Source organism: Nipponia nippon, unplaced genomic scaffold (assembly GCF_047370975.1).
Source record: "Nipponia nippon isolate SJK-2023a ecotype South Korea unplaced genomic scaffold, ASM4737097v1 scaffold_19, whole genome shotgun sequence".
Taxonomy (NCBI): Eukaryota; Metazoa; Chordata; class Aves; order Pelecaniformes; family Threskiornithidae; genus Nipponia; species Nipponia nippon.
In genome coordinates this window covers 3319753-3346010 of record NW_028262335.1, presented here as the reverse complement: position 1 = coordinate 3346010, position 26258 = coordinate 3319753, and the positions used below count along the sequence as shown (strand labels likewise).

Below are 26258 nucleotides of genomic sequence, written 5' to 3'. Positions count from 1 at the left end.
TTGTGACCCATCCGCTCCACCCAATAGAGTATGTTTCTTTAGAGTTTCCTTTCTATAAAGTGTTGTTTCCTCATTGCAGTCACATCTGCAGCAACAGCCTCATAAATCTTTCTTTAAAAGGCACGAGCCTTCCTACGTTTCCCACAAGGGCAAGGTCATTCTTTGAACTTTGGAGTCATTTGTAACCAAGGGTTTTGTGAAGGAAGATTTTCAAAGGCAGAAGGGCAGTTGGATGCTGAACTCCTTTCAAAATTCAACAGGAGCTGAGTGCCTGCTTCCCATTTATACCTTTGAAAATCACCCCATGCACTATTTATCTGTCTTCCCAGGTATTTTTTTCTTTCTCCTTGATATATCTGAAATGTCTGTGATGCAAGTCTCACACAGTTCCCTTTTAAAAACTTTTCATATGGATTATGTATTTCTCCTTTCAGAACAAGGAGAGAATTACATCCTTTAGGAAGGCTCAGTAGTACATTATAGAACTCCTTGATTAATCCTCCTTCCAAAGGATGGATCTTAATTCTGCTCCATAGAAGATAACGGTAAAAAAGGCTCAAATAATCAGGATGAATTCTTCCCCATATGTTGCACTGCTTTTAGGCATCTGAATCTGCCAGAAGGCTAAGCCAGGAATGTCCATACGATAAACAATTGACATTGCAAGTGCAGTTTGTTACGTACATGGTACAGCACGAACTTTGTCCTTTGCTCCCTTCTCTACCATGTATATGCCTTACAATCGTGTCTAGGATATGTGAAGTTTCAGTAAGGAAAAACAGTGGGGGAAAAAAATAATTCCAATTACTCAAGAAAAACATGACTGAAACAATAGATCATTTTCATCTTGCTATTGGTGCTCTCTGTAGGGAGAGTATTTTAAAGTATATTTTCACTGCATTAATTTTCACCTGATTCAGCTGTGCCACAGAGGTCCCCATTTTCACAGCTTATTCTGTGGAGCTGGTAGCTAATACAGCCAGAACTGGGTGAGCCTGTGTTCTGCGCAGAAACTGATGGCTGAGAAAAACACCCGCTTTGGTGGTTCTCAGCACCTGACTTTTAAAGTGTCTTAAATAAAAATCTATCCTAGATTTTAGGATGAGTTAGCTTTTAAGGTGTGAGTAGGTAGATAAACTTTAATACTGTAATCATCGCTTTAAAAGTAACACTGCTTGACTGAATTGAAAAGTAAGCTATTTGAGTTGTATCTGGTTTTGTCATTTTATTGCTTTTCTATTTTATAGTTCTGTTGATTATCCCTGTAATGGCTTTTCCATGCATTTCAGAACACGCAGTGGGTAATGCCTTCTTTCAAGTGGAGAGCTGCAGTGTATTTAAGTTGGCACAAAATCTTAGGTTAAATAAAGTTCACTACAGACAGTTCTGTAGTTTTTATCCCTTGGAGACTCCAAGTTCTGTATTTTAAAAAGTTCTTTGATCCTAAATATAGACACCCGAGGGAATTTCATTCCCTCTGAATGGAGGCTTCTATAGTTGCCATATGCGTAGAAATGTCTTGCATTCTTGGCATCCACGCTTTTTTTTTTTTTATTCCCCCCGTTAGGCATGATAGTACTAAATCCTAAATTATTCCTGTTTCAGAAGTGTTTCAATTAGGAATGAATATTGAAGACTGAATTAGCGTCTGAACAGAAATATTCTGTAGCTTGTGTTCTCCAAATGGAAAATTAAGTGTGGTTGTACCTGTTACTGGCAAATAGGTGTTGTGCTGATGTAATGAAATTTCTGGTAGTAAAGGACTGAAAAGACTAATCAGCTTGTTGATACCGTATTGAATTTGTCCGATTCTTTAAACCCTTACAAGGAATTTCATTGTCTTTTATGATTTATGAGCACATAGTAATGTAGTTGTTATGACTCTGCAGCTAGGCTTAGTTTCTGGAGAGATAGATATATATATATATAGATATATATATAGATATATAGGATGGAAATAATTGTTGTGTCCCTCCCTTCCTCCTGAAAAAAATAATTTAATGAACTTCTTGAAAGAGCTTAATTTTCATATTGAACTTTGAAGTTTCCAGTGAGAAATTTAATTAGGCTGCCTAAGGAGAGGTAAGCCATCAGCCCCAGCTGCATTTCCTTGTTCGGTTTTTGCGGAAGCTCGCAGCATTCCGAGAGGCAGGCTTCCACAGGCGTGGGAGCAGGCACCCGAGATGCCAAAACTTAGGTATGGAGGAGTTGCAACAAATTGTATCGTGGGCGTTTGTTTTCTTTTATGGCTGAGGAAGAGGCACAGAGGAACTTCTGCCCTGGACTTTCATTCCATATATTTATTTTAATTCAGTTCAGAGTGATGGCAGAGCTGTTTAAGTGCTCAACAGAGACAGGAAAATCAGTAGGGTGTTGGAACCAGGTAAGAATACAAGCCTAGTAAGGATGCGAATATTGCTCCAGGCGAGTGTTTGACTGGGAGGCGTTTGTAGAAAAGGAGCATGAAAGCAACACGAAGGGAAACAGGAGTTTTAACCCTCGTTGTAAGATAAATCAAAGCAGAATCTCAAGTGGTTGACAGTGACAGAAAAATAAAGATAACTGAATGGAGAATGAAGAGGAAGTAATAAAGGGATTATTTAAAAACAAATCATGAAGAAGTGTTTGACTCATATGAATGTTAACTTTAACAAAACTGGCAATAAATAAGATGAGAAGTGGATATAGCAGAGCACAGAAGGTAGGCACAATTTAAGCAGGTTCTACCCAGGAACAGAGAAATGTTTCCAACGCAGTCAAAGCTGATGGTTCCCTTTTGTTTAAAGTTTCTTAGTTTGCGTAACCAACCGCTCCTATTTGATAGCATTCAGCAGCAAGAACAGCTGGCATTCTCACATCCTTGGAAACACTGTGGTTCAGTAGTTCTACGAATATTAGCTCAAAACGCAATTCAAGTAGCTGAAAAAAAAATCGTATCTCGGTGACAGGGAACTTCTGACAAAAGCCTTTGTATATGAGGGCTGAGAAAGAAGTACATGGTGTTGCTCTCCTCAGGAGAGTATTAAACAAAATAGTCAACTGATAACGTAGAAAGGTCATGGCGGCATGCGGGTTCTGAGTTTCCTACCATTCTGTATTTTCACAATTTTCTTTTGACTCCCTACTCTTCTGTTTAACTGTTAACAGCAGAATGTATATGATTACTGGCAGGCTCATACTGGACAATAATAAGGCAGGCTGGAATACATGTCATCTTTCTGGGCAACTTCACAGATTTGAATTTGGGTTTTACTTTGGGAAAGCTGACAGTCGTCCTTTATAAGGATAGTCTAGGTATTGAAGTTGTGGGATTTAGCAGCAATTGCCATAAATAGTTTTTTCTATTGCTAGAAGTGATTTATACAGTTCAGGTCAAACGTAGCTTTCCCTGTGTTTTCTTCAGTGTAATCTTAAGATTTTTCTCCCCGTGTCTTCCCCGGTATCATGTCGGGGCTACTGCAGCTTGTTCAGGTCATGCATCCAGGTGGCACTGCAGATAGTCTCCAGTTTAACCTGGGTTTCATTCAAAGGTTAGCGGTTCATGGGCAGGTTCAAGGGCTGAGCAGTGAGAATCTGTATGAAAATGTGCAGATGATGAGATGGAAGGTAACTGAAATTCCCAGGCAGAAATTTTCAGTGCTGGGAGGAGCATTCTAGATGAGGCCATTTACCCATTTCCCAGCAGTTCTAAAAGCCAGCAAGTTTTATGGCCAATTAGTGACAATGAAAAGCCATGGAAAGTGTCACTTTTTATGTGCAGGACGTGGTATCTGTGATCGGTATCTTTGAAAGAGTTTTTGGGATAAAGGATCGTCTTTGAGAAGTTTGAGGTATTATTTTGTTCTTCCTGTTTTTGATTTGTACCATGGGATAAAACGTGTGTGGCCAGCATCCTGGCTGAAAGTTTTCTTCGTAATTCAGGTTAAATTCAGCCTTTCTTTCACAAAGCTGCTTATACAAATTGTTCGTGAGCCTGCTTTGAGTGCAACATATTTTTATGTGGGGAAATGGGCATGGGTAAGATCAAACAAAAACGGCCGTGTATTCTATGGGAAGAACTGTTTTGATCTGGAGTTGATGTCTTAAATGTGCACATTCAGAATCAAACCGGCACATTGGTTTTGTGTGAGGCTTTGAATGAGCCTTTTCCAGGAGAAATTACTCAGTAGACAATGAGAATCCTGCACCAGTGCAACAGTGGCGATCAGCGAGATGCTTTGCTGTATGCAGATGTCTACAAGTGACCTTGTCTACAAGTGTAATCTTGACAATTATAAAAAGGGGGGGGGGGGGAGGTGTGTTTAGAAAGCTTTAAGTTTTACACCTGCTCTAGAGCTTTGTTTTGAAGGGTTTTACCAGCTGATTTTCCTGCAAAATAAAATACCGTGTTCCTGTTTTGCTGACTCATTGGGGAATTAAGTGAAAAAAGGAGAATTTAAAGTGTGGTATGCAAAATGTTGCCAGAAGCGCAGACTGTGAAATTAGAAATAAGCATTTGTCATAGAGATGAAATTAAATTTGATCTTAACCTACAGTTTTTGAATGGTTAGCACGTCATGAAAACGGGCACATGTATCCCATATATCACAATTAGCATCTAAGGCGGGAGAATGGGGGGTGGGTTTGAAATTAATGACTTCAGTCTTGACAAAAGGCTAACTACACCTCCCTACTATATAAATAAAGTTATGTAGTTGTGTAGAATATGTTAAATAGTACAGATTCAAACTTGAAATTCCTTGGCTGTGTATGCCTGAGGAGGGAAAGCGATATTGTTACGTCCCCGGGAGATGGCCAAGGTATCTTCTGAAGCTGTAACAAAAGATGATGGGCATCAGTTCAACAGACCCAAACGCATCCTCCCTCAGAGCTGTTTGCTGTTTACACTGCGCACGTGATAGCAGGCCCAATTAACGCGTTTGCATTGGGTTTCCTTCCAAAATGTAACGGAACACAGAAAACCTGTGGGTTTTTAAATAGGAGGTTCTTTCAGATCCCAAGCGTGGTCTCAGGTGACCACGGCAGAAAATGAAACCCGCTGGAAAGAGAGGGCCTGCCGGGGTGCGCTGCCCCAAGGAAGTGCCCTAGGAAAATAAAAATCAACAGAGTTGGTAAAGATGATGTTAAAAAGCAAACCTGATCTGCCGCCCTCTGAATACATAGCTGTTACGTGTATCTCAAGGAACTGGACTAGATCTCTTTGGGCTTTTTCTTGGGTTTTCAGCCTATAGAGGGTTTTTTCAGGAGGGGGCTGTAAGGGCAAATGATTCCGTTCCCGAAAAAGAAACGAACGGGAAGACCTTAAAGCTTTGTAAGAGTTAACGCTGGGGGGAGGGGAATTATCTGTTAAGAGTATTAGTTGTTTAATAAAGCGCAGTTGTCCTCCAGATGAACCCGCCAGTGACTCTGCAATTGGGGTCATTCCAAGTTCATGCTGTGGACTTTTGACTGCCTTCTGTGTCTGTGCAAACAGCCGGCAGTTCCTGCAGGGATCACTCACTCAGCCCTGTAACACAAGCCTATTGCCAAGGGGCACCTGCTGGCGCGGCTTCCCAGGAGGTCCTTGAGGGAAGCTCCCCAGCTCCTCAGGCATCTGCGGAGATGAAAACGGCGGGGGCTCCCCTGGGATACCCGGCTAATCGGGCATCCATGCAGGCAGCGCACCAGGGGGCTGCGCCGATTACCCCGCCAGCACGCCGGTGTCAGGATGCATTAGGAAGCTTAGTTAACGATGGGATGTGAGCTAATTAAAGCGCCTTTACTTTGCTTATATGACATAAATAGGGGTGGGGAACGCAGCACAGAATCCCAAGAAACATATGTTTGATCAGTGGGAAAAGCCGTTGCCTCCTCTTGGTTGTCAGTAATTTAGAGAGGGTCAAAGTTTATGTGTCTCTTAAAATGAGAAGCTGCTTATAGTGTTTTGCTGATTTAGTATTTTCTAAATTAAGACCGTGTCAGTTCTAGTCCTGGTTCCATTACACGTTTCTCTCTGCGCAGTTTGACTCGGTTATAAATGCGTTTTGGGCTCGGCCTGAACCGTCCTTTCTGTTCAGGGCTGTAGTTAACGGTTGACCTGGGTGCGTGTTAATGTGTAAAGGAAAGTGTATGTAGCATATAAATTTATCTGAATTCACAAACTTTCCTGCTTAAATATCTGAGTAATTCTTAAGAGACTGACAGAAGCCATGTAAAAGTATTTTGTGGAACAACTTCAGATAGCTAGGACTTCTAAAGCTGACAAATAAGCACCTGCTAGTTTTTCAAAGACTTAAAGCATTTCATTTTTCAGTGCCAGTATAATGCGCAGTTGACCACAGTGATGGGAAAGGAGGAGTTGTGTTGTCTGTCCGCTTTCTGATGTCCAGTTTGCAAAATTAAATATGTAGCGCTTCCATTCCACAACAGTGCGGGTATTGATTAGTAAAGAAGCTACTCTAAAAGGTTTTTTTTATGGTAAGTCGCAGAAATGTATTAAATATCAATCTTGAGACACTGCAATAAAAGCAAGGAAACTTAGGCCGAAGAATTTACTAGACAACTTTATCTGTCCCACTGTACCTAGTCGTTACATGTACATACTGCATGTCTTTTTTATTTTTACACCTCCAAACGAATAACATCAAGGATGGCTCACTGGTCTAAAACATTTTTTAACTATAACAAATCCTAGTAGCACATGTATATGTCTGCCTAGCCTACGACATGTACGCTGTGAGGATTTTTGCCTCTATATAGCAAAATACATGCTTAATTTTGAACTGCTGTATTTTACTGTCAGTCAGCGTAAAAATTGGCTTCCTCTAAAATACCTGTGACGGGTTGGAGAGATGTAGGAAATAAAGGTGATTTTTAATGATATTGCTAGAAGGCGAGCAACCACAAGGGATTAAACTTACAGATCTGTACTAAATGTTTAGACCTAGTCCATTGTATTTAATCACTTGGCTGAACGCTGCTTCCAAAACTGTTTAGCAGGGAGTCGATGTGGGTTTTTTTAGAAAACAAAAACACAACTCAGAATAAAGTAGCCTTTAGTTTCTAATGCTATCAATCTACTTGAGTTTATTATATAATTTATGGCTGTGTTTTAACTGTTTTAAATATATATAAAATGTGTTGACATTTTAAATGTATTAGATAATATCTAAAGAAACAGATCATCATTTCATACCAAAAAACCAGCTTATTAGTATTTTTTAAAAAAAATTGTAAAAATAATGTTCTGAGTAAAACATTTTGTACTACATTAGAGTCTATATTTTGGGGCAGGAGGGTGTCAGTATTTTCCAGCTAATATTTACTGTCTATATATTTATTAGGGTTTTACTGTTAGGGTCACAGTATGTGCTGATTTGAGATGTTTATTCCTTTCAAGCCGTGCTGCGATGCCTTCCGTTGGCAGTACGTCAGGAAGAAGGTGAATGTCGAGGTAGCAGAGAGGAGGAAAATTAAGTTCCCAACGCAGAGTTCCTGCTTAGGGCTGGAAGGAACAATGTATTTAACAGAACTCGTGTTCAGAAATCTGATAATCACTGTTCTTTCTTTACCTATACAGCCTTTGTTTCCTGCGATGAGCAGCTCTTCTCTTGCACGCAGACAGTTAATTATATTTAGGGGAGTTACTGTTGAAACTGTGGAATGAATTCTAGTCGTCATGACTAGGGATTTTCCTGTTTTAGAAAATCTAAGAGTGTGTGTGAGAACTGAAGATGACAAAACTCATGGTTTACAGTAGACTTCCTAAATTAAATAAATTTTAAATACTCTTTCTACCTTGCTGAAATAACATACTTAAATTTGTGCTTTGGTCTCTGAGAACCAGCTATTATTATTGGAGATGAAGTATGAACGTCATCAATGTGTGGTGCTCAAGGGTTTTTTGAAAGGTGGTGGTTTGGGGGAAGAGTGGAATGGAGTTCAACAATGCAAAGCGAAGATGAGAACTGAGTAAACCCTGTGATTTCTCATTGAAATGCAGTTCGTTGTGAGTTTTGCACAGGAGTTATAACTGACCTTTATTTAATTTCATCACTTTCTCCCTTAAAATTTCATCTTGGAATGTTCTACTTTGCTCAGTCAATAGAATTTGTAAATGTACCGTTCTCTGATGCTAGAATTACAATGGAATGTTTGGACTGAAGTCATAATTGTGTATTTATCCTTTTGGGATGTCCTTCGAGAACCAGGCGGTGCCAAGAGCTTAAAAAGACTTTAACTGAAAACTTATTTCCATGCTGTGTGCTTCATGCATCTGCCTTAGAGGGAACACGCAGTACGAAGTCTAGAATTAGTTTTCATTTGCTTTGAATTCTTCTTGTGCCCCATAAGCCTTAGTGTTTGGCACCAGCTTTGATTCACAAACACTGTATATGGGTGTTTTTATTTTTCTTCTTTTGCTTGAAACAGCAAAGGATACATAGTCAGTGGTAAAAGTTTTTGTGGCAAAACGTCCTTAATTATTGGGCCTTTAAAAACAAAAACAAAAACACACACACACACACCCCCCACAGAAACCCAAAACACCAGTAGATTAGTTTCTTGTACAGATGCTATTCCAACTGCTTCTGCAGGTCATGGCAGGTAGTTAACATTGATTGGTGACACTCTGTAAACATAAACCAAGACATGAGGAGTCCTCTGTTTACTGCGATCTACAGAGGCAGTGGCGAAGGCCAGCGTGCCCCAGGCTTAGGAAGTGTAATAACATTTTCAATAAATGTGAAGTGCTGAGAGTGGTTTAAGTGTTGTTCGAACGGCAGCGTTCACAGTAGCATAATGTCCCGGAATTTGGAGGGAAACGTGTAAGTCATCGTATTTCACCCTCCTCGGGAGGGTCAGTTTATGTTAGACCACGTAGGCTTAAGTTCATGAAGCGCAGTGGGTCATACTTTCTGCTTGCAGTGTATTACCAGTTGGTAGCTTCACACCATATATGAACCAGTGTGGGGTGGAAACCAGGGATCAAGTGTCTTTAGATTGCAGACCTGGAAGAAAAGGTCAGTGTCCCTCGGAAGAGGGGGAATGCAGGAAGTACCGTCTGCTTCGGGGACGGAAAGAGCCGGAGGAGAAAGAAGGTATCTGTGAATGAAGGTGGGCGAATGTTCAGACAACTGGAGCTTCTTGGAGAGGTTCTCCTTTTTCTGGCCAGGCAGAATGGATAAGGCAAAGGATTAAACGATGCATATTAATGATAAGTTGAAATATTTTTAGTACTTGAAATGACAGAACTTTTAATTAGGAGTGTGGAAGACCCATACTTTGCTTCATTTGGAGATGCCAGGTTAACAAGTAAAATATGCGGCTTCTTACATGTACCCAACGTGTGCACTGGCTTCATTCCGTAACGCTTTGGTGCCTTTTGGTTAGGAAGCAGGTAACTTATCTTGGCTGATACTGATGTACTGGGTTGCAATTCTGTTTCAAGGAAAAGGACATCTGAAATGGGGAAAAATGCAGAGATAAAAGACCAAGTTATTAATTTCTTTTTTTCATCAGCAAGTAGACAAAGAACTCATTATTAAAATCAGGGTAGAGAAGGAAGGGGACTGGTTTTTAGAAGTCCTTTGATTAGTTTCATGTTTGTTCCACAGACTGTTGTATTTGGTTTTGTTGGCATTTACATGGTCTTAAGTAGGCTTTGAAGTTATCAGGTCACACCTTATTAACAAAAGCAAAGGAAGACAAGGGTGGATCGCACTCTTGTTGTCACCTTTGTTTATCTGGAGACTATTTTCCGCGTGACCGGGTTAACAGCTCAATAAGCCACCATCGCTGCTCTTCCGCGAGTCTTAATATCTGAATCTTGGTATCTGATATTGCGCTTCTCAAAGGAGGCATCTAAAAGCATTTGGGGGGAAAAAGGCAAGTCTGCTTTTGTGCTCTAACTTGGTCAAATCTCCCTTCAAAGTTTAAGTTGGGCTTAAACTGCTTAAATTTGTGATGTTTACTCAAGTTTCTGATCCTGAAATAACTTGCCGCTGCTGAGTAACTTTTTCTTAATACAGCGATTATAATCTGCACAGACTGGGCATAAGGTGTTGTGAGGGTTTGTGTTTGGTTGGTTGGTTGTTTTTTTTTAATGTTAGAAATCTTTATTTTCTGTTTTTATACAGGTAGGTACAATCCTGTTTTCTGAAATAGGCTTCAAAAACCATTTCAGGGAAAGTATTTCTGAGGTGCACAGAAAAGGGTGGTTAAAAATGCCCGATACCCGGCAGTTGTTTCACTCACGTGGTATGACCTGTAGTGGGCAATACGAGAGATGAGGTAGGTCTTGCTCAGATCACGAATCAGGATAATGCGGAATCTTTATTGCAAGTAAGAGTCTAAACTTCACAGCAGAAACCGGTGAGTGGCTCGCTGGCCTAGCAGGCCTTAATGTGACGTGCTAATGCCTGTGAAATGTCTCAGCTGTTTGATTTCACTGGCGTTTTACCTCTAATTTGCAAACTTGGTCCCACCACATTCTGTACCTCGGAGCAGGACAAGTGCTGCCATGTCCCCAGCTGGAGGTTGCTCAGAAGGGACCATTCACGTGTGCTCACTGAGGTAACCCCCTGGTTTAGGTCCAAACACTACCGATGACTCCACAAGTTTGGCTTCAGTCTTTGTTAAATGAGGCCAGAAAACAAACAGTACTGGGGAGGGGGGAGGAGGCATGTCAGAAAGTAACTCAACGTGAAGTTCATGTTCTGTAGTTAATGTGTGTTGAGTTTAGATTTTGGCACCTGAGTCAGGGCAAAATGGAAGCATTTCGTAGTACATTTGGTACATTAGAATCCTTAAATTGTTCTGTTTACAGCTGTAATTCAGTGTTACTTTCTAACAAACAAAAATGTCCCCGTTTAACTTCGGTTTTACAGTTAATGGAGACTATGACTTTTAAACTGTGTGATTTTTCCTTTTTTCCTCCTAAGAGAATAATTTACTATTACATTAAAATTTCTTCTAGACACTAAACAGGATTGTTATTGACTATTAGGTGTCAGATTCTGCTTCACAGAGGAAGGAAGCTCTGAAGAAAGACTGGATTGTATTTACTGGGAAAGCTGGCAGAGGGGAGCTGGCCAATTTAGACAGACGGAGGGGGGAAAAAAAGCCACAGCTGTAAGGAGAGGTTACCAATTTTGATCAATATTAATAAGTTGGGTTATTCCTGCTGGCTGGTTGTCCAATCGTGCACTAAGGTAACTTTCAAAATGTGTTCTTGAAAAACCATTTTCAGGCCTTGACAGATTCCTTAAATGAGGTTTGAATTTTGAAGGCCTATTGAGCCTTTTTATAGCAACTACTCTAATCCTCTTAAAGCAAAGTATTTGTCCAGAAAAAAAAAACAACCTTAAACACGGTTAACAGATAGCTTCAGGTTGGTTTGTATTTCTAGGCTAATTTAAAAAAAAAATAATATAACATCTACATTAAGTTCACAAAGAGGTCAGGAGTAATTCAGTCACTGATGACTGTGCTCTGCTTAGTGTCCATATGATCAAGTCACAAGAAGGGTCATGGGATTTAATTTTCATTCATGTTGTTAAAGTCTGCTTGTTTAGATAATTGGAGCCACTGGACTAGTTTGTCTTTGAGCTGGAAAGAAGTATCTGAAACTAGGAAATCATGTCATTAGTAAAAAAGAAACGCAGCCTTGGAAAAAATGACAAAAAGGAAGGGACCTTTGTCATGGCATCAAGCGCATAAATTGACTGTTTGTCTGTTTCTTTTTTAATCTTTAGTGTTTTAGAACCAGAATTTCACACCAGGTTTGAGTTGTCTTCTGGTGCATGCCTTAACCACGTAGGTTTTTTTAACATAACCAGTATGGATGCAAAGGAGATAGGACTGAGCAATGGGAAGGGCAGTGTCCACGTGCAGTTCTTAGACAATGAAGTACTTGTCGTAGAGGAGCTATGACCACACAGGACAGCAATGACTTCACCACTGCTGCAGCCATCGAGTATCTCTGCCATTCCTGTGGCACCTGGGACACTCCCCAGCCCTAGTCTAAGACACAACAAAGCATTAAATTATCTTGCCTTTGCGGAGGGGTGGAAAAAGTTCATTTATTGAAGGGAGACTGTAAGAATGCTGATGCTAGGTGAGCGAGGTGCAGAAGATGAACAACTACACATAACCAAAAAATAGCTATGTTTTCAAGGTTATTCCAGGAAAATGCCTGCTAGGAATCCTTTTCTATAATAATACCCTGAATATGAGGTAAGGTTTCAGGTTTTTTGTCTCCTTTTCTTGCCTCCCTCCCTCCACCAAGCTTCTGTTTTAGATCCGATTACGTCAAACTAAAGGTCAACAGATCACAATAGATCATTTCTATTTGGTGCTTTTTCATTGACTGGTACTCGGTAATGGTCAGAGTTCTCAGAACAAATCCTGTTTGCACTTAGATGTCGTCTTTTATCTGTAAATATGCCTCAAGTCTTCCCCCGTACTGTTAAAGGTAAGTGTAAGGAGTAAAGATGCTCCACAGGCACATTCAGGGTTCCCCTTAGACTTGCTTTACACTGTACAGCACCTGGGGACGCCTACCGACAGGGCCGTCTCTCAGCGGCTCACCCCACGTGCTGCAATGACCGTGGCGTGGCTCCCCCACCAACTCTTTTCACAATAGAGCCATTTCTACCTTGTGTTACTAAGAAGAATGCAATTGACTCTTGCCAATTTTTTAGTTTCATGACAGGCATATTTACCTTGAAGCTTTTCACGTATCTTTGCAGAAGAAAAGCTTTGTATCTAAATAACATTCTTGTGAGTTTTTGAAAGGCTGCAGTTGGGTCTCTGGCACTTTTTTTGGTGCATCTTTCACAGACTTCGTTTATTTTGGCTTGACCGCTGCAGTTGGGCACCTGCTTGGTTTTTGACTGTCACCTCAGGATTTAAGTTGCACCAGTGGAAAGCACAGGTGAATGTACTTAGAGCTTTCTTCATGGCAAAAAAGCTGGAGTGACTGTGTACGTGGAACAAAACGAGTTGTATAAATCTGTACTTCACAACTAGAATCTAGGAATTTTCTTCAGTAAATCTACATAAGAGAAGCCTTTTATTCTCTTAATAACAGAAAAGGTTGCTCTCTTACAGTTCGCTGGGACCCTGTCAGATGGTTTGGGAAAGACAATGGATAACAGACATCAAACGGAACGAGAATACATTCGATATCATGCTGCAACTAGTGGAGAACATCTTGTAGCTGGAATCCATGGACTTGCACATGGTAATCCTTAGCTGTAATTTTAACTCATTTCTCTCTTAAAAGTAACGATCAGATTGAAAACAACAGTTTGTATTACTCTTGGGTGATTATTTGAAGCCAGGGAAGTAGAGCTATAATAGGCTTTATATTGGAATTTGAATGCTTGCAGGTCGGGGGGGGGTTGTTTATTTTTTAAGTTGACAGAACTACATTTCAGAACAAGGTCTTTTCACGTGTACCTGTAAGTAAAAGCGGTTTTGCAAATTCAAATGAAATTTCAAAGAAAATTTATCCAAAACTTCAGTTTCTTTGTAGAGTCATAAAACAGTCACGCAAACAGTCTTTTTGAGGGCCAGACATTAAAATAAAAATTAGTATGGTTGGATTGTAGCTTTCTTATGTTTGCTTTCAGTTCCAGAAACTGAGTTTCCTCAGAAGCAGTACAGCAGTTTAAAGTAACGTTTCACCAGTTGGGTTATTTTGTGGTTTTGTTTTGGTTTTTTTAAGTCTACTAAGAACGAGGGAAATGAATTTGTGCAAAAGGCAGTGGACTAGTCTTAATTTGGCCAGAATCTCACATCAATTTAGTTCATGATGTATCTGTTGAAGAAAGTTAAATCAATACAAGCCAAGTTTAAATCAAATATTTATATTTTGCATCATCTTGACTCAAGTTTGTTTAAATGTCAGTCTTCTAGTGCAACGGTTGCAGGCTGTGTAAAGATAATCTGTCTGGCTTTCACTGAAAGGGCAGTCTGTTCTCTGCTGAGCAAAGGTCCCTATGCCGGACTTCTGTCACCCAGAGACGCTGCAGGTATCAAAGGATCATGAGAGAGGTTTCTCTCACATCAGCGTGATGTAAAGTCTGATATAAATTACAGTGGTAGAAATGCAGGAAATCTGAAGTATGTCTGTCTGTGCTGAAAAATCAATTATAAAAGCGCTTCATTGTCTTGTATTATCCGGCAATTAGCAGGACCGTTTTAGTTTAATTTGTGGAGTTTTTAAAGGCTTCCCATCCAATTTTTTTCAAAGAAGCAAATAACTGTTAAATCCTATCTGTTGAAACGTAGGAATTAACCATGAACTAGAGTTACTCAAGAGAAGTGATATAAATACTTTGTGCTTCTCGAGTGTGGAAGTTAAGATGCTGCCTGGTCTGTACTTCAGTTACAGACCTTAAAAGAGAGCCTGGCTGCTGAAAGCTGGAGAGCCAAATGCTGGTAAGCTTTTCTAAGCGAGCGCTTAAGCCAGCTCACTCAAACTTGTGATAATCTAATCAAGGAGATGTGAAATCCGTAACGCGTGTTCTCGGATAATGTGAGCTGGTCCAAGTCTTTTGCAGCCTCAGTAGGTTCTTGATTTCTTCAGAGCATTTAGATTCTCAGCAATGGAAATCTGCACGGAAATGTCTGTCGGCAGCATCACAGTTAAAATCACACAATGCCAGTTTAAAATAATTGACTTCTTCCCCACAGAGAAATGGAACTTTTCTATTTTCTGTCTCAAATTGTGTAAGTTTGTGTGGTAATAGAATTTTGTCACACTGCAAGTAACCGCTTCACCTCAGGAATAGATGAGGACCGTTTGTGTAAATACAGGTGGGAAATAGTATAAAAATATTTTAAAATATATGTATTTAATAATGAATTAAATCTTTTTGTGTGAGATATTATTGTCTGTGCGTACGCGGGCGCATACTACATGTACAAAGTATAAAGTTATTAGCTAACGTAATCAGTTGTGAAACAGTTTTTGTATGACATGAAGTGCACAGCACGTTTCTGTCAGGGTTGACAGTAAATCATTTAGGCAGACAGCATCAGCTGTGACAAGGTTCGATGATTTTTAGAGGCGGTACTTCTGGCCTACTTTGCTGTTCTTGTCTTCGCTAGGTATCATTGGAGGATTGACAAGTGTAATCACTTCAACAGTTGAAGGTGTGAAAACCGAAGGAGGTGTCAGTGGTTTCATATCAGGCCTTGGGAAGGGGCTGGTTGGCACAGTAACCAAGCCTGTGGCTGGAGCTCTGGATTTCGCATCGGAAACCGCGCAGGCAGTGAGGGACACTGCGACGCTAAGCGGCCCCAGGTCAGTAAGCAGTTTATATTTCCAATCAATAATGCTGTAAAAATGCGTATTAATACCTGCTGCAATTTTGGATCTGGTTATCTTTCCTTACCCAAACAAACAATAATCTAATCACGTTTACCATGAGCTATTATTAGTGATGTAGCCCATTTAATTCAATTTGCTTTTTCTTTAGTAGATGGCATTTGTTGATACTATAAAAAGAGTGAAATTTGCAGGGAAAAGCTGCAACATAAAATAGGAATTATGAAGCTACAGTATTAGATTAAAGCAAAATTTGTTAAAGGCTATATATAATGAGATTAAACTTCCACCATGGAATCCTTACGCAGAGTTGAAATGGAAGAGTTCTCCTCCCCGCTCTACCTCCAGCTTCCATTTATCTGTGTAGAAAAACGATTCTTCAAAGGTCTGAAGAGTTCTGGCATCAATATAGTGTCATTATCTTCTACTTTTCACTTTGTACGATAGTTCTCACTCACAGAAAGCGAGGATGTATGCCCTTATGTCCACATGCTTAGCTGTTTACCCATACATATGTGGCTGCTACGTGTCAGCACACCGGGACAGATGCTTTGGCTTGCTTCCTGTGCTCAGTTACTAGCACAACGTGCTCTCTGCAAAATAATGATTATGTTTGAAGTAAGTGAATGTTCATTAGCACTGACTGAATTTGGAAGAGGGAAAGGGCTAAGTTCTAAAAAGGCTGCTGAGAGAAGGTTCTTTTCACTCTTTGTGGCCAAGAGCTTACTTTATATGACGGTACTATGCCAAGAAGTCCTGTTGTATGTACAGGAGATTCTGCATGCTGAAGAAGTGAAAGAAAATCCTAAGTAAATCTATTCACAGAAAGCTTAGAGAAAAATGTTTGCAAAACGTTGGGTTTTCTGGTTGTTTTGTCTTCCCATTTGGCTTTTCCATTTCCTGTGTTTTATTGTGCCACACTTGGAGTCCTGAAGTGTCTGCCATCAGCCGTTCAGTAAAGAACAATAAGCTTGATGAAGTGTGAGTGAGGCGCAGGAAGCTTTGAAGAGTGAACCTAGGTGTACTTTGTGAAAATGGAAGTCTTTACATGTATGTCTTACGTATTTGGTACTCAGCTTGGTTTGTAAAACCCAGAGGTCAAGGATTACAATTTGATAACTACATATGCATACATAAAATTACATGAGAACTCTTGAGTGCATCCCTGAGAAAACACATCTACTGTTTTGCTTGTACGTGTCTTAATTTTGTGACTGTACAGATTGATTTATTTATTTAAAGGTGGGGAGAAACACACCTGGCTATACTGTTAGTTGTCTTACCAGTTGAGCTGTGTTTTTATTACAGTTTGTTTCAAGATACACACATATTAACATTCATGTTTTGACATACTTCTATAAGATGCAGCCTATGCACAGTAGCGAGGATGTTATCAACAGCTGACAAACGAGATAGCAGCCGGGAGAGGGCCTCCAACCCACCTTATCTCTAGCTGGTTTGCCTGTGTGACATATTTCCCTTTAACTTGTTAACTGTCAATTAAGAAATGAGGTTAAGACAGATGAGCTGAACCACATTTTTGCTTCCGCTAGGTTCTGAAATACTACTGTCATAGATGAGCACTGTGAAATTATTTCAGTGTTTACACGCACTCTGCAAAAAGTTTCTGACCCAGCAACCTTCTACAAGGAAAAAAAAAACCACTAAACAAAAAGAAAAACCTTTCTCACTACACTTCTCCAGTCTACAGAATCTGATCAAAACTTATTTTAGACAAACAAATGTACTCGAGAGTATGTAGATAATGGGGGGGGGGGGCGGGGGGGCGATGACACAAAAAACACAGCACCACCTATAAGCAACCTTCCACTCCTGTTTTGTTAGGTAAGGGGTTTTTTTAATGTGCTTATATAATGAAGCAACCAAATTGTTCTTTCGAGCGTATTAAAAAAAAAAAAAACAAAAAAACCAACGGATTTGTACATTTTTCAGACTGCTGTGTACCAATATCCCCCTGCCGCATTTGTTAACTGTTCAAGTATGTGTGGTTTGGAATCAAAATATAGAAGTGTGTTCCAAACCCAAGCTGCTGGCTCCAGTTGACTATTCTGTTTAAGCATGCTGGGCCATGTAGACTCTTCCAAGCGAAGTACACAAAACCAGCGAACCCTGATGAATGTAAGTTTATGGCAGTACCTGCTCTGAAGTGTAGTTTTGAACCACTGAAGAACGGGAGTTAATAGGCACGGCGAGAGCCACCTTGACCCCATCTTGTGACTGGCAGCATATGTGCCAGTTTCCGTTAGTGGTGCAAAGGGGAGTCAACCAGGTAATTACAGCTGCATTTACATAGCATGATACAGGCGCCTTGCAGTTCTCTAATTACATGGTTGAATTTTTAAAAAGCTCTGAATTTAAGCTGCTTGACTTGAACCATTGGATCAGTTTTGAGTGAGATGAAGAGTTTTAATTGAGGTTGTAGGCTTTCCTAAAAGGCACGTCCTAATTCCAGCAAAAATGCTGCATAGAACAGAACACTGAGGAAGACTCTGTAGCTTGTGTTACTGTGATCGTGCTACGTGGATGCAAGTCTCTTCTGGCTTCAAAATGTACTGATTTGTGTTGGGACTCATGCGGCTGGCACGACCCCTGTGCTTGGAATGTGGCGCCAAACTAATAGGGCTGAGACACAGACGATGGCTTTATAGCTTCTGGTGGTAGTTTAAAAGGTGATGTGTTTAAAGTACATGAAAATGTTTTTTTAAATCTGACTTTAGGCAGGACTTTTTCAAGGCTAATCTTATTATGTAATCATGTAATTTATTGTTATTTATGAATAAAACTGCCTTAATACTTTCAAATTTTAATGCAGAGGAGAGCATAAAATAGTTGTTGACAATGCAGCATACATCTAATTTATAAACAGTTAATGCCTGTGACTTGATACCTTTTTTTGAGTGGGTTTTATGTGTTCCAAGTACTCTAGTGTCACATACGAGAGTTCTGATTATTTCCATATTTGTCATATACTGCCAAAAGTCTTAAAGACCAGTTCAAAAGAGGAAGGCTGTTATGTCTCTAGATATGCTTGGAAAGCTCTCTCCTAGAAACGTGTTTTACGTCCTAGTGCAGCAGAAGTAAAGAACATTTATATTTAGACGTGTGTCTAACTTAACAAGTAGTGCAGGAAACTGCCATTGGGGCTTCCTCTCAGGCTTCTGCGAGGTCAGTGCAAGTTTAAGATTATTCTTCAACTGTTGTCGCAAGAGTTTGTGTTCTTTTCTGATAGTCACAATGAGAAGCTTAACTTCATGACCTACCCAATTCTCCTGAATTCTCTCAGGGAACTAGGCTGTATTGGTTAAGAACAGTTTGAGACTGGCAAGCCATTAACAGCCACAGAAAATTCTTATAGTTGATTCTTTTAAATGTACTTCACCTGGAAAGAAGCAGCCTGCACTGTTGTTCTTTTGTGCACCGCTTTCATGCCATCACTTGGAAATGTGCAGTGAGGTTGCAAAGTCTGAGACAATGTCAACAGCAGGTGATTTTAATTTTTTTTTCTTTGTGCATCCATCTCTCTGTTAGCTACGATTTTGATTTTAAGGTCAAAAGCAGTAGACTTGAGAGCATGAGTATCAGTGACACTGAGAAGTAGTAGAAAATATGTACCTCATTGTGTGGAACACCAACTCAGCTAGTATGCTGCTAAGAGTATATTCTCCAGGTTCTCAAGTTTTAAAGATAAGTATTGCTTGAACCTTAACACCTCTGTATGTGTCCCAAATTTCATCCTGACCTTGGACTCGATCGAGATCTGACTTCAAGAGTCTTTACAGTAATGTCAGTCATGCACGGGCAATGACTCTGGTGAACGAGACGTTACTCTTCTCCTGGTAAGCCCTTCCTAAGATTTTCCAAGAAGCCAGAGAGAAGAATCTATTTATTGGCTAGTATTCATTGTGTTGTGTGAATCTGGAAATGTTGCATACAGGACAGTTTAGCTGATTTATCGGTCTAATCTGTAAATGACTTGGGCAGCGTGATTTCCTTCATGTCTTCTTTCCTCTTTTTTCCTAGTGGGATAACAGGTCTTTATAATGATCTGTTTTCCTTTGAGCAAGTTTGTCCATTTTGCTCCTGTGGCACCCCGTTAAATGGTTGTAGACACTGGCTTTTCCTCAGTGTTAGCCCTACATCCCATCCTCAGTCACTGCTGAACTTTTATTTTATGGGTTTACATTCCTCTGTCATTAGTCCATCCAGATTCTTCCATTGCTGTCGTTGAGTTACTCTGAAATCCCCCCACTCTCTAAGTTCCCATCAGTATTGTGTGAACAGGGACCGTCACATCCCTGTTCTGTGACAAGCTGTGCTCTGCAACTCCTCCAAAATTGTGCTGGCTGGGTTTACTGCCATGTCACATAGCAACTCGATATCCAGTTTTCTGCTTGCTATTTTCCCCCAAGAGGGTGGGGTTTTTTTTTTATGTTTTGTTTGATTTTACTGCTTTGCAAATATCTCCTTGTCATTTAATATTTGTGTTCTCGATTATTTTTCCCCAGATGAACCAGGCTGCAGTTTTGCAGGTTGAATCCCATTTCATTTCCTGCCATATTTCTGACCTCTTCAGGTTCTTTAGTACTTCACTGTCCTCGCTGGGGTTTTAAACGCCTCTTAGTTTGTCCTCTCCAAATATAATTTTACATGCTGCTTTTACTAGATCCTTGAAGTTAAGCAAGCCTGGTTTTGTGCCCACACATTCTGCAGCACCTCAGTAGGCGCTTCTCCCTGCTTTCATCATTTTCTGTTACCAGTCTCACCTGCTCAGCAGTATTCTGTTAGGTTTTAATTTACCGCTGGTAACTTGTGTGCGGAGTTCTGTTGGAGATCCTGTTCTGTTCTTCAAATGTCTCCTCTTGCTTGTTGCGTAAGTGAATGTACCTTTTCTTGTGGGGGAAGCAGTTCTTCAAGCTGCAGCCCTGTACCTCCTCAGTATGGGTAATTTAATTTCGAAACCTTAAATTTTTTTCTGAAAATGCACCTCGGCTATTTTAGTTTCTTAACTAGAAAGAGACAATAATCCACCATCTAAGACCTAAAATGATTTCTAAAAAATGAAGGTACCTTAAGAATGAACAGAAAATGGTCCTTTATTCCTTTTGCCTATTCAAAGAGTGCTTCTGACTGCCATGAGACGCTTCTGGCTTGTAGTTGTGACTATGGTTTTCTTTTCTACAGCTTTCTGTAAGAATGATTTTTTTTTTTCTTGCCCTCACTCAGAATTATTTTCCAAAGGAGTGACTCAGATTAGAAAGAAGCGCAGTCTTCCCTAGACTACCCAGAAGTAAGTCTCACATGCTGTACTAATAGGGCTTTTTGTCAGAGAAGTCTCAAGTAATGATTGTATTTGACTGTCGGTGGAATCCTGTCAAGAGTGCTTTGCATATTCACTCCACCGGTCTACTTCCCCGTAAAGCTCTATGGAAGGAATTCAAGCAGTTGAGGCATGCGGTTACTCTTCTGGAGTGCCTAAAATCATGAGAACTGAGGATGGAGTGTGCTGCTCTCTCACATTTCACTGCACTTCTGAATCCCTACATGCTCATGCAGTGACTAATCCTAGAGAAGTCAGTCTTTGGTCAACAAAACTTATTTCAAGAAATAAAAACATAATTTTCAAAGTGACCTGACTTTAGAAATAAAGGATAGTAGAGTTAAGCCCAAGAACTTCTGTATGTGAGAAAGAAGGGGGGTGGGGTGGGGGTGGCAGGTTTTTTTCTTTTTTTTTTTTTTGTTTTGCGCCCTCCTCCAGGACGGACAGGCTGGGCATCTCAGCTGTCTGCCTTTGCCTTCCCCCTCTAGGACAAAGAGCTGAAGGATAAGTACTTGGGAGCACAGCCTCTGTTCTTCACAATAAAGCAGAATTTACTATTCATGGTTGAAGAAAATAACTCTGATGCATGTAGTTTTCTTTTTTTTTTTTCCTAATCCACAAGATAGAGTAGAAGAAAGATGAACCTTTAAAACATTGTTTGCTTAATCCTATTTTATTGCAGAGTCTGTCAGTCTAGAGCTGCACATATAAAAAGTCACGATTTCCCATGGTCCTACATCGTTCATTGTAGGAAGGCACCGTTAGCTGCTCAGCACCCAACAGGAGCCCGGATGACTTGGAGCATCCGAACGCTGTGCTAGCATGTCCCTCTCCCTTTCCTTTTTAGAGGGTTGAACGGACGTAAATGGGTCCCCGGTGTAAAACCAAACTGTAATGCCTTTTTATGCACTACTGCAATACCTTGCTTTACGGCTGAATAATGTTTCCAGGAGGTTATTGCTAGGTATCTGCATTACTAGGTACCATTTATATTCAGAATATCTGTGAAATCAGTTGTCTTTACAGTTGGTTGTCTTTGTCCCCCTTTTTGAACATCGCTCAGTGTAACTATTTGGAAGGAGTGGAAGAAAAGAACCACAGTGTTTGGACCTGCAGCAGCAACATACTGCTTCATTAATACTGTACAGATGTGGTTACTTTCACGTCTGCTGTATATGAATGTTTTTAAGTAATAGGAGGTCTTAGAAAAAAAATAAGCGATTACTGGCTTGCATTAGGCTATGTTTAATCATAGAGGTCTAACATTTTACATCTATTACATCTGATTAGCCGCTGGAGCTTACGAGCTAGACTTTGAGTAGCAGGGTCTGAGATAGGAAAACTTGAAAACAAACATCTTACCTGTTTTTAAAAAGATGCTTTTTCAAGCCCGAGGGTTAAAGTGGCTGAGGCTTGTTCATTAGGGCTCCCCTTTGCATTTTACTTCTGGGGTTTCATGCAGCCTACATACTAGCAAAGAAGTTCTAGATGGTTTAAATTCCAATAGGGAGTGCTAAACCTTTAGTTAAAACTTGTGTAACTTCTTCTGTTTCAAGCCTTTGTGCTTTGCCATGACAGAATGTATTCCTACTGTTAAAACTGGACAAAAGCCTGGTTTAAGACAACGGTGAGGTCACTGGGTTTTGCCATTGGTAACGTGTCTGTTAACATCAAAAGGAGAGACTTTGTGTGGGACTGAACTGTCATGCTGAATACCAGCATCTATTTTGTAAGTAAGAAGGATTTTCCACTAAAGCATCAGTATTTAACTTGGCATTTGAGGGCAGGAAGACACCCTGGATGCATTCAGGCTGTTGGTTCAGGGACAGAAAGGGACGGCGCGCTGGAAGGGAATGTTGCGAGGGGAGGACAGATGACTGAAAATGGAAAACATTAATACTGCTGAGTAGTTAGCTGGGCATAAAATGTGGAATTAGGGTTTTCTTTATATGTCCATTCATTATTAGCAACAAGTAATTTCAAAAAGATGACTGAATGCAGAGTTCTTGCCCTGACAGTCTGCACAAAACCCCACTATTTACTAGCCCCTGGTACGTTACGACTAGGGGCAAGTATGTTTCCATCCCTGGTTAAGGGGTACTGCCTCGAGTGAAACCGCATGGCTTTTGCATGTTAAATGACGACTGCTGCTCTGGCTGGGCTCAGAACAGGAACCAGATTAAGCTTGATTTCACTGGGTACGGTAACGGGTTTGGAAAAGGTGCGAGTTCATGAGGAAAAGACATTATGTTGTATTAGGCCAGTCTGGTACGAAAGGAGAGAGGGCTGAAAATGGCCATCATGGATACACCGCTCGCTCACTTTCAAACGTGACACTTCTGACGGCGCGGGGAAGCTGCTGCTTTTCGGGACAGGCAGGCGGTTGCAGTAGGTAACTGATGTTTTCCAGTTAGGTTGAATCCGAGGCGCTGTCATGTAGGCCTGGCGTAGTCCATCAGAAATTTAAGCAATTATGAACTTCCTTCTGAAAAGAGCTGATAAATCCTTTGTTGGATTTACCACAGATTTATTCTACTACTTACGCTTTAAGTGATGATTAAGAGGACTGCACTTGCTCCACAAAACGGAATTCTCATACTGTGTGCCCACGTCACAGTTATTTAGCTATTAACTAGAAGGAACGCATCTAGGCAGGAGAAACTTTTAGTTCCTTAGGAAATACCTGTATTTCTAGAGCCTGCATATTTTGTCTAATTATCTTAGATTTCAGCAAAAGCTTTTGGACACCAAGACCAGAAAGTAAAAGGAACACCTTTTACTGTGTTGTACGTTTCCTGTTTTCTGGCATTTGCGTGTTTTAGAACCTTCCTCGTTCAGAAAGCGCTCTGCTAAATGGTGCTGCTGTTTCAGTGTATTCCATGTAATAGTTTTCTTGGGTTGAAACAATTACAGAGATTTAACTAGTCTGCAGTGGTACCTCCTAGAATGGAATTAAGAGAGACTTTGAAAAAGAAAAAATTATATTCAGGTGTTAGCATCAGCAGAACAAACTAAGAAGTCATCAAAGGCCAGGCAACGAAGTATTCACAGTTTCCATTCACAAATCTACTTGCTTAGAATTAGGTGAAAGCGTATGCGCACCAGAAACGAACAAAAGCTTTATTCAAACCAGACGTGTCTGTTGGAATGTACCAGGACAAATCAGCAGACTGCATTAAACCAGTCGGACTTGATCCCCAGAACTGGAAAAAATTTAATACACATTCTGGGGGTTTTTATAGTATCTTTTGGCCCTCTTACTAGTATTTTCAGTTCATAAAAATAGTAGGAAAGATGAAACTGGTGTAATGCAATAGGAATATAGCATTTGTTTATTTACTGATTTCTAAAGCACAAATGGCATGAACGGCTCGCCAATGCAGTGGCTGTATGACCTCATGTCCCGAAATATCTGCTGCTGGTGCCCCAGGGGTGAAGTCTGGTACCGCAGGTCTGGGGCAGCTTTCTGGGAACCAGTTTCACTAGCCTCAGCAGTGATAAAGGTGAGCATAGATACTTTCTGTACTGAAGAATAAGTACACGAGTACCTTGTATCACGTGCATGATCAGTAAGAGTCCTTGTGGTTTTCCCTGTACGTATTTGTTTCTCTTGCATGTTTGGAATACCATCTTTCAAGTTGTCTTTCCATTTACTTCAGCTCCAGATGATTTTGCCTTGAGATCACATTAAAGGCTTCTTTACATCCTGACTTTTGTGACCTGTATCAAGAAGTGGCCTTTAATTACCACAGTAATAAAGCTGTGAGTTGAGAGTATCTGAGCATACCCAAAGGCGAACTTTTTCCATTCTGAGACCAAATACAAAGATGTAGGAGATGCCCCTTATATACAAAATGGACGTCTTCTCTGCGTACTGCATTTCCAGTAGTTTTGTGTCTTACTAGAATTACTTCCTATGTCTTCCTCTCCAGCATAAATATCACGGCGTCAGGTTCTCTGAGGTTACTCCACATGTTTAAAATGGTAGAAATATTAAGCCATGGACAGGTAGTACTGTTTGTACTGACAGGTTTTATTTTCAAATTGAAAGATAGAGCATTGCTTTAAAACTCATACCACTTCTAAGCAGTATTTTAAGCCAGAATAGTTGAGGTGCATATTTATGTAGCAATTACAGGCTTACTTGAAAGCAAGGGGCCTTGCGGCAAGGTATGTGCTAACGTACTGCTAGGCTCTTTACCTGTTACTAGACAGACTTTTTCCGTTGTCATTAACAGTGAGGTTTTCTGTTCAGTCCTAGTCCACAGTCTGTAGATGGGAGCCCAGGGCCTGCTGGGATGGGGTTTTACACTTGTGCTGTCCTTTTGCCCTTCCACTGAACTCTTTTCATTTCAGTCATGAGCAAACAGTCAGTGCCTGAACTAACAACCCTGCAATCCTCCAAAGCACGCCTCGCTTACAGTACCAAACAAAGGGAGGCCCGCGTGGGCCGGCCCAAGCCAAGGAATGCAGCTTCGGGGTTCTGCTCCATAAATTTAACCAGCACGACAAAAAGGAGATAATATGAGCCTTCGTGATGATCTGAAAGGGGGAGGTTTGTGTCCCATTGATTGCGGTCTGGCCTATTGCCAGGCCCCGAGCCTGACCGACAGTTGAACCATATCGTGAAGGCGTGTAATACAGCTCAAGTCTTGTACAGCAGCCAATGAGTACATATCCAGAGGGCAAAAGTTTATAAAGAGTTGAGGCTGTCCTGTTTAACCCTCTCACACTGCATGTAATATATACTGCTGCCATTCAGAAATAGTCACATTGCTATTAAAAATGTAAACCTTCAACTTTCTTTACTTGGAAAAAGTACATGTGTGTCTGATTTCTGATGTGCAGCAGATTTATAAAGTGATCTGAGAAAAATATGTAGAACTGATTTTTATTTTTTCCCCCCACAAAAAAAAATTCAACCCACTTGTTTTTCAGTACTACTTTATCCATAGTTAGTTACTTTTTTGTTCAGAGATGTCTTCTGGGTTGTTCTACAGACTCTTTCATACAGATGGAGCTATTTATTGCCTTGATGTCACCTCGTTTAGCATGTGGCTGGTATTTTTATAGATCATTTTTTCACCTAATGTTGCTGTTAACATGTGGAACGCTCTTTATCAGTTTTGTAAGTACAGCCAGTTGATTTGACTTGTTCTTGCAACTGCTAACTTTAAAAACCAAAACAAACTTTCTGAGTAGCGTTTTGTTAGGTGAAGTTTGTGCTAGAAGACTTTGCTGTGCCTGCTGCATCCCTAGTTGTAGTAACTGAAGAGCATATAAAGGAGGGCCTGAAGAGAAAGCACGTCCAGTCACCGGTTCATTTCACACAGCTCTTCATGCACACCTAGCTGTTAGTGTCTGGGTGCTGGGCAGGGGCCCCTGCCTTGCTTTCTTCCCCAAAGAGGATTTGCTTTCCCAGAAAGATCGGAGTACAATACGGAAACATTTCTCTTACACTCAAAGTAAGGTGACCATGTTTGCATGTACAACAAATGGGCACTGCTTGGCCAGCGCTGATGGGTTTGGATGGGCCCATTATAAACATGAACACAGTAACAAGACTAATGCTCCATCTACTACACTGCCCTGCCTGTCAGCAGA

General features: G+C 40.5%; 1 protein-coding gene across 10 annotated transcripts in view; it reads left to right on the top strand.

Annotated features, from left to right (window-relative positions):
- VPS13D (vacuolar protein sorting 13 homolog D) overlaps positions 1-26258 on the top strand; it is a 110759-nt gene that overhangs the window by 70479 nt on the left and 14022 nt on the right. For 7 of the 10 annotated variants that reach the window (XR_015704309.1, XM_087755417.1, XM_087755421.1 and 4 more), the window contains 2 exons: positions 13090-13222; positions 15097-15292. Coding sequence is in view for 6 of the 10 variants with exons in the window: in XM_087755417.1 (XP_087611543.1) it covers positions 13090-13222; positions 15097-15292 (329 nt within the window). In the remaining 4 variants the exon portion in view is untranslated. Of the gene's footprint in view, positions 1-13089; positions 13223-15096; positions 15293-24006; positions 24158-26258 lie in introns of those variants that run through there. The other 3 variants (XR_015704307.1, XR_015704308.1, XR_015704310.1) reach the window with 2 other exon arrangements.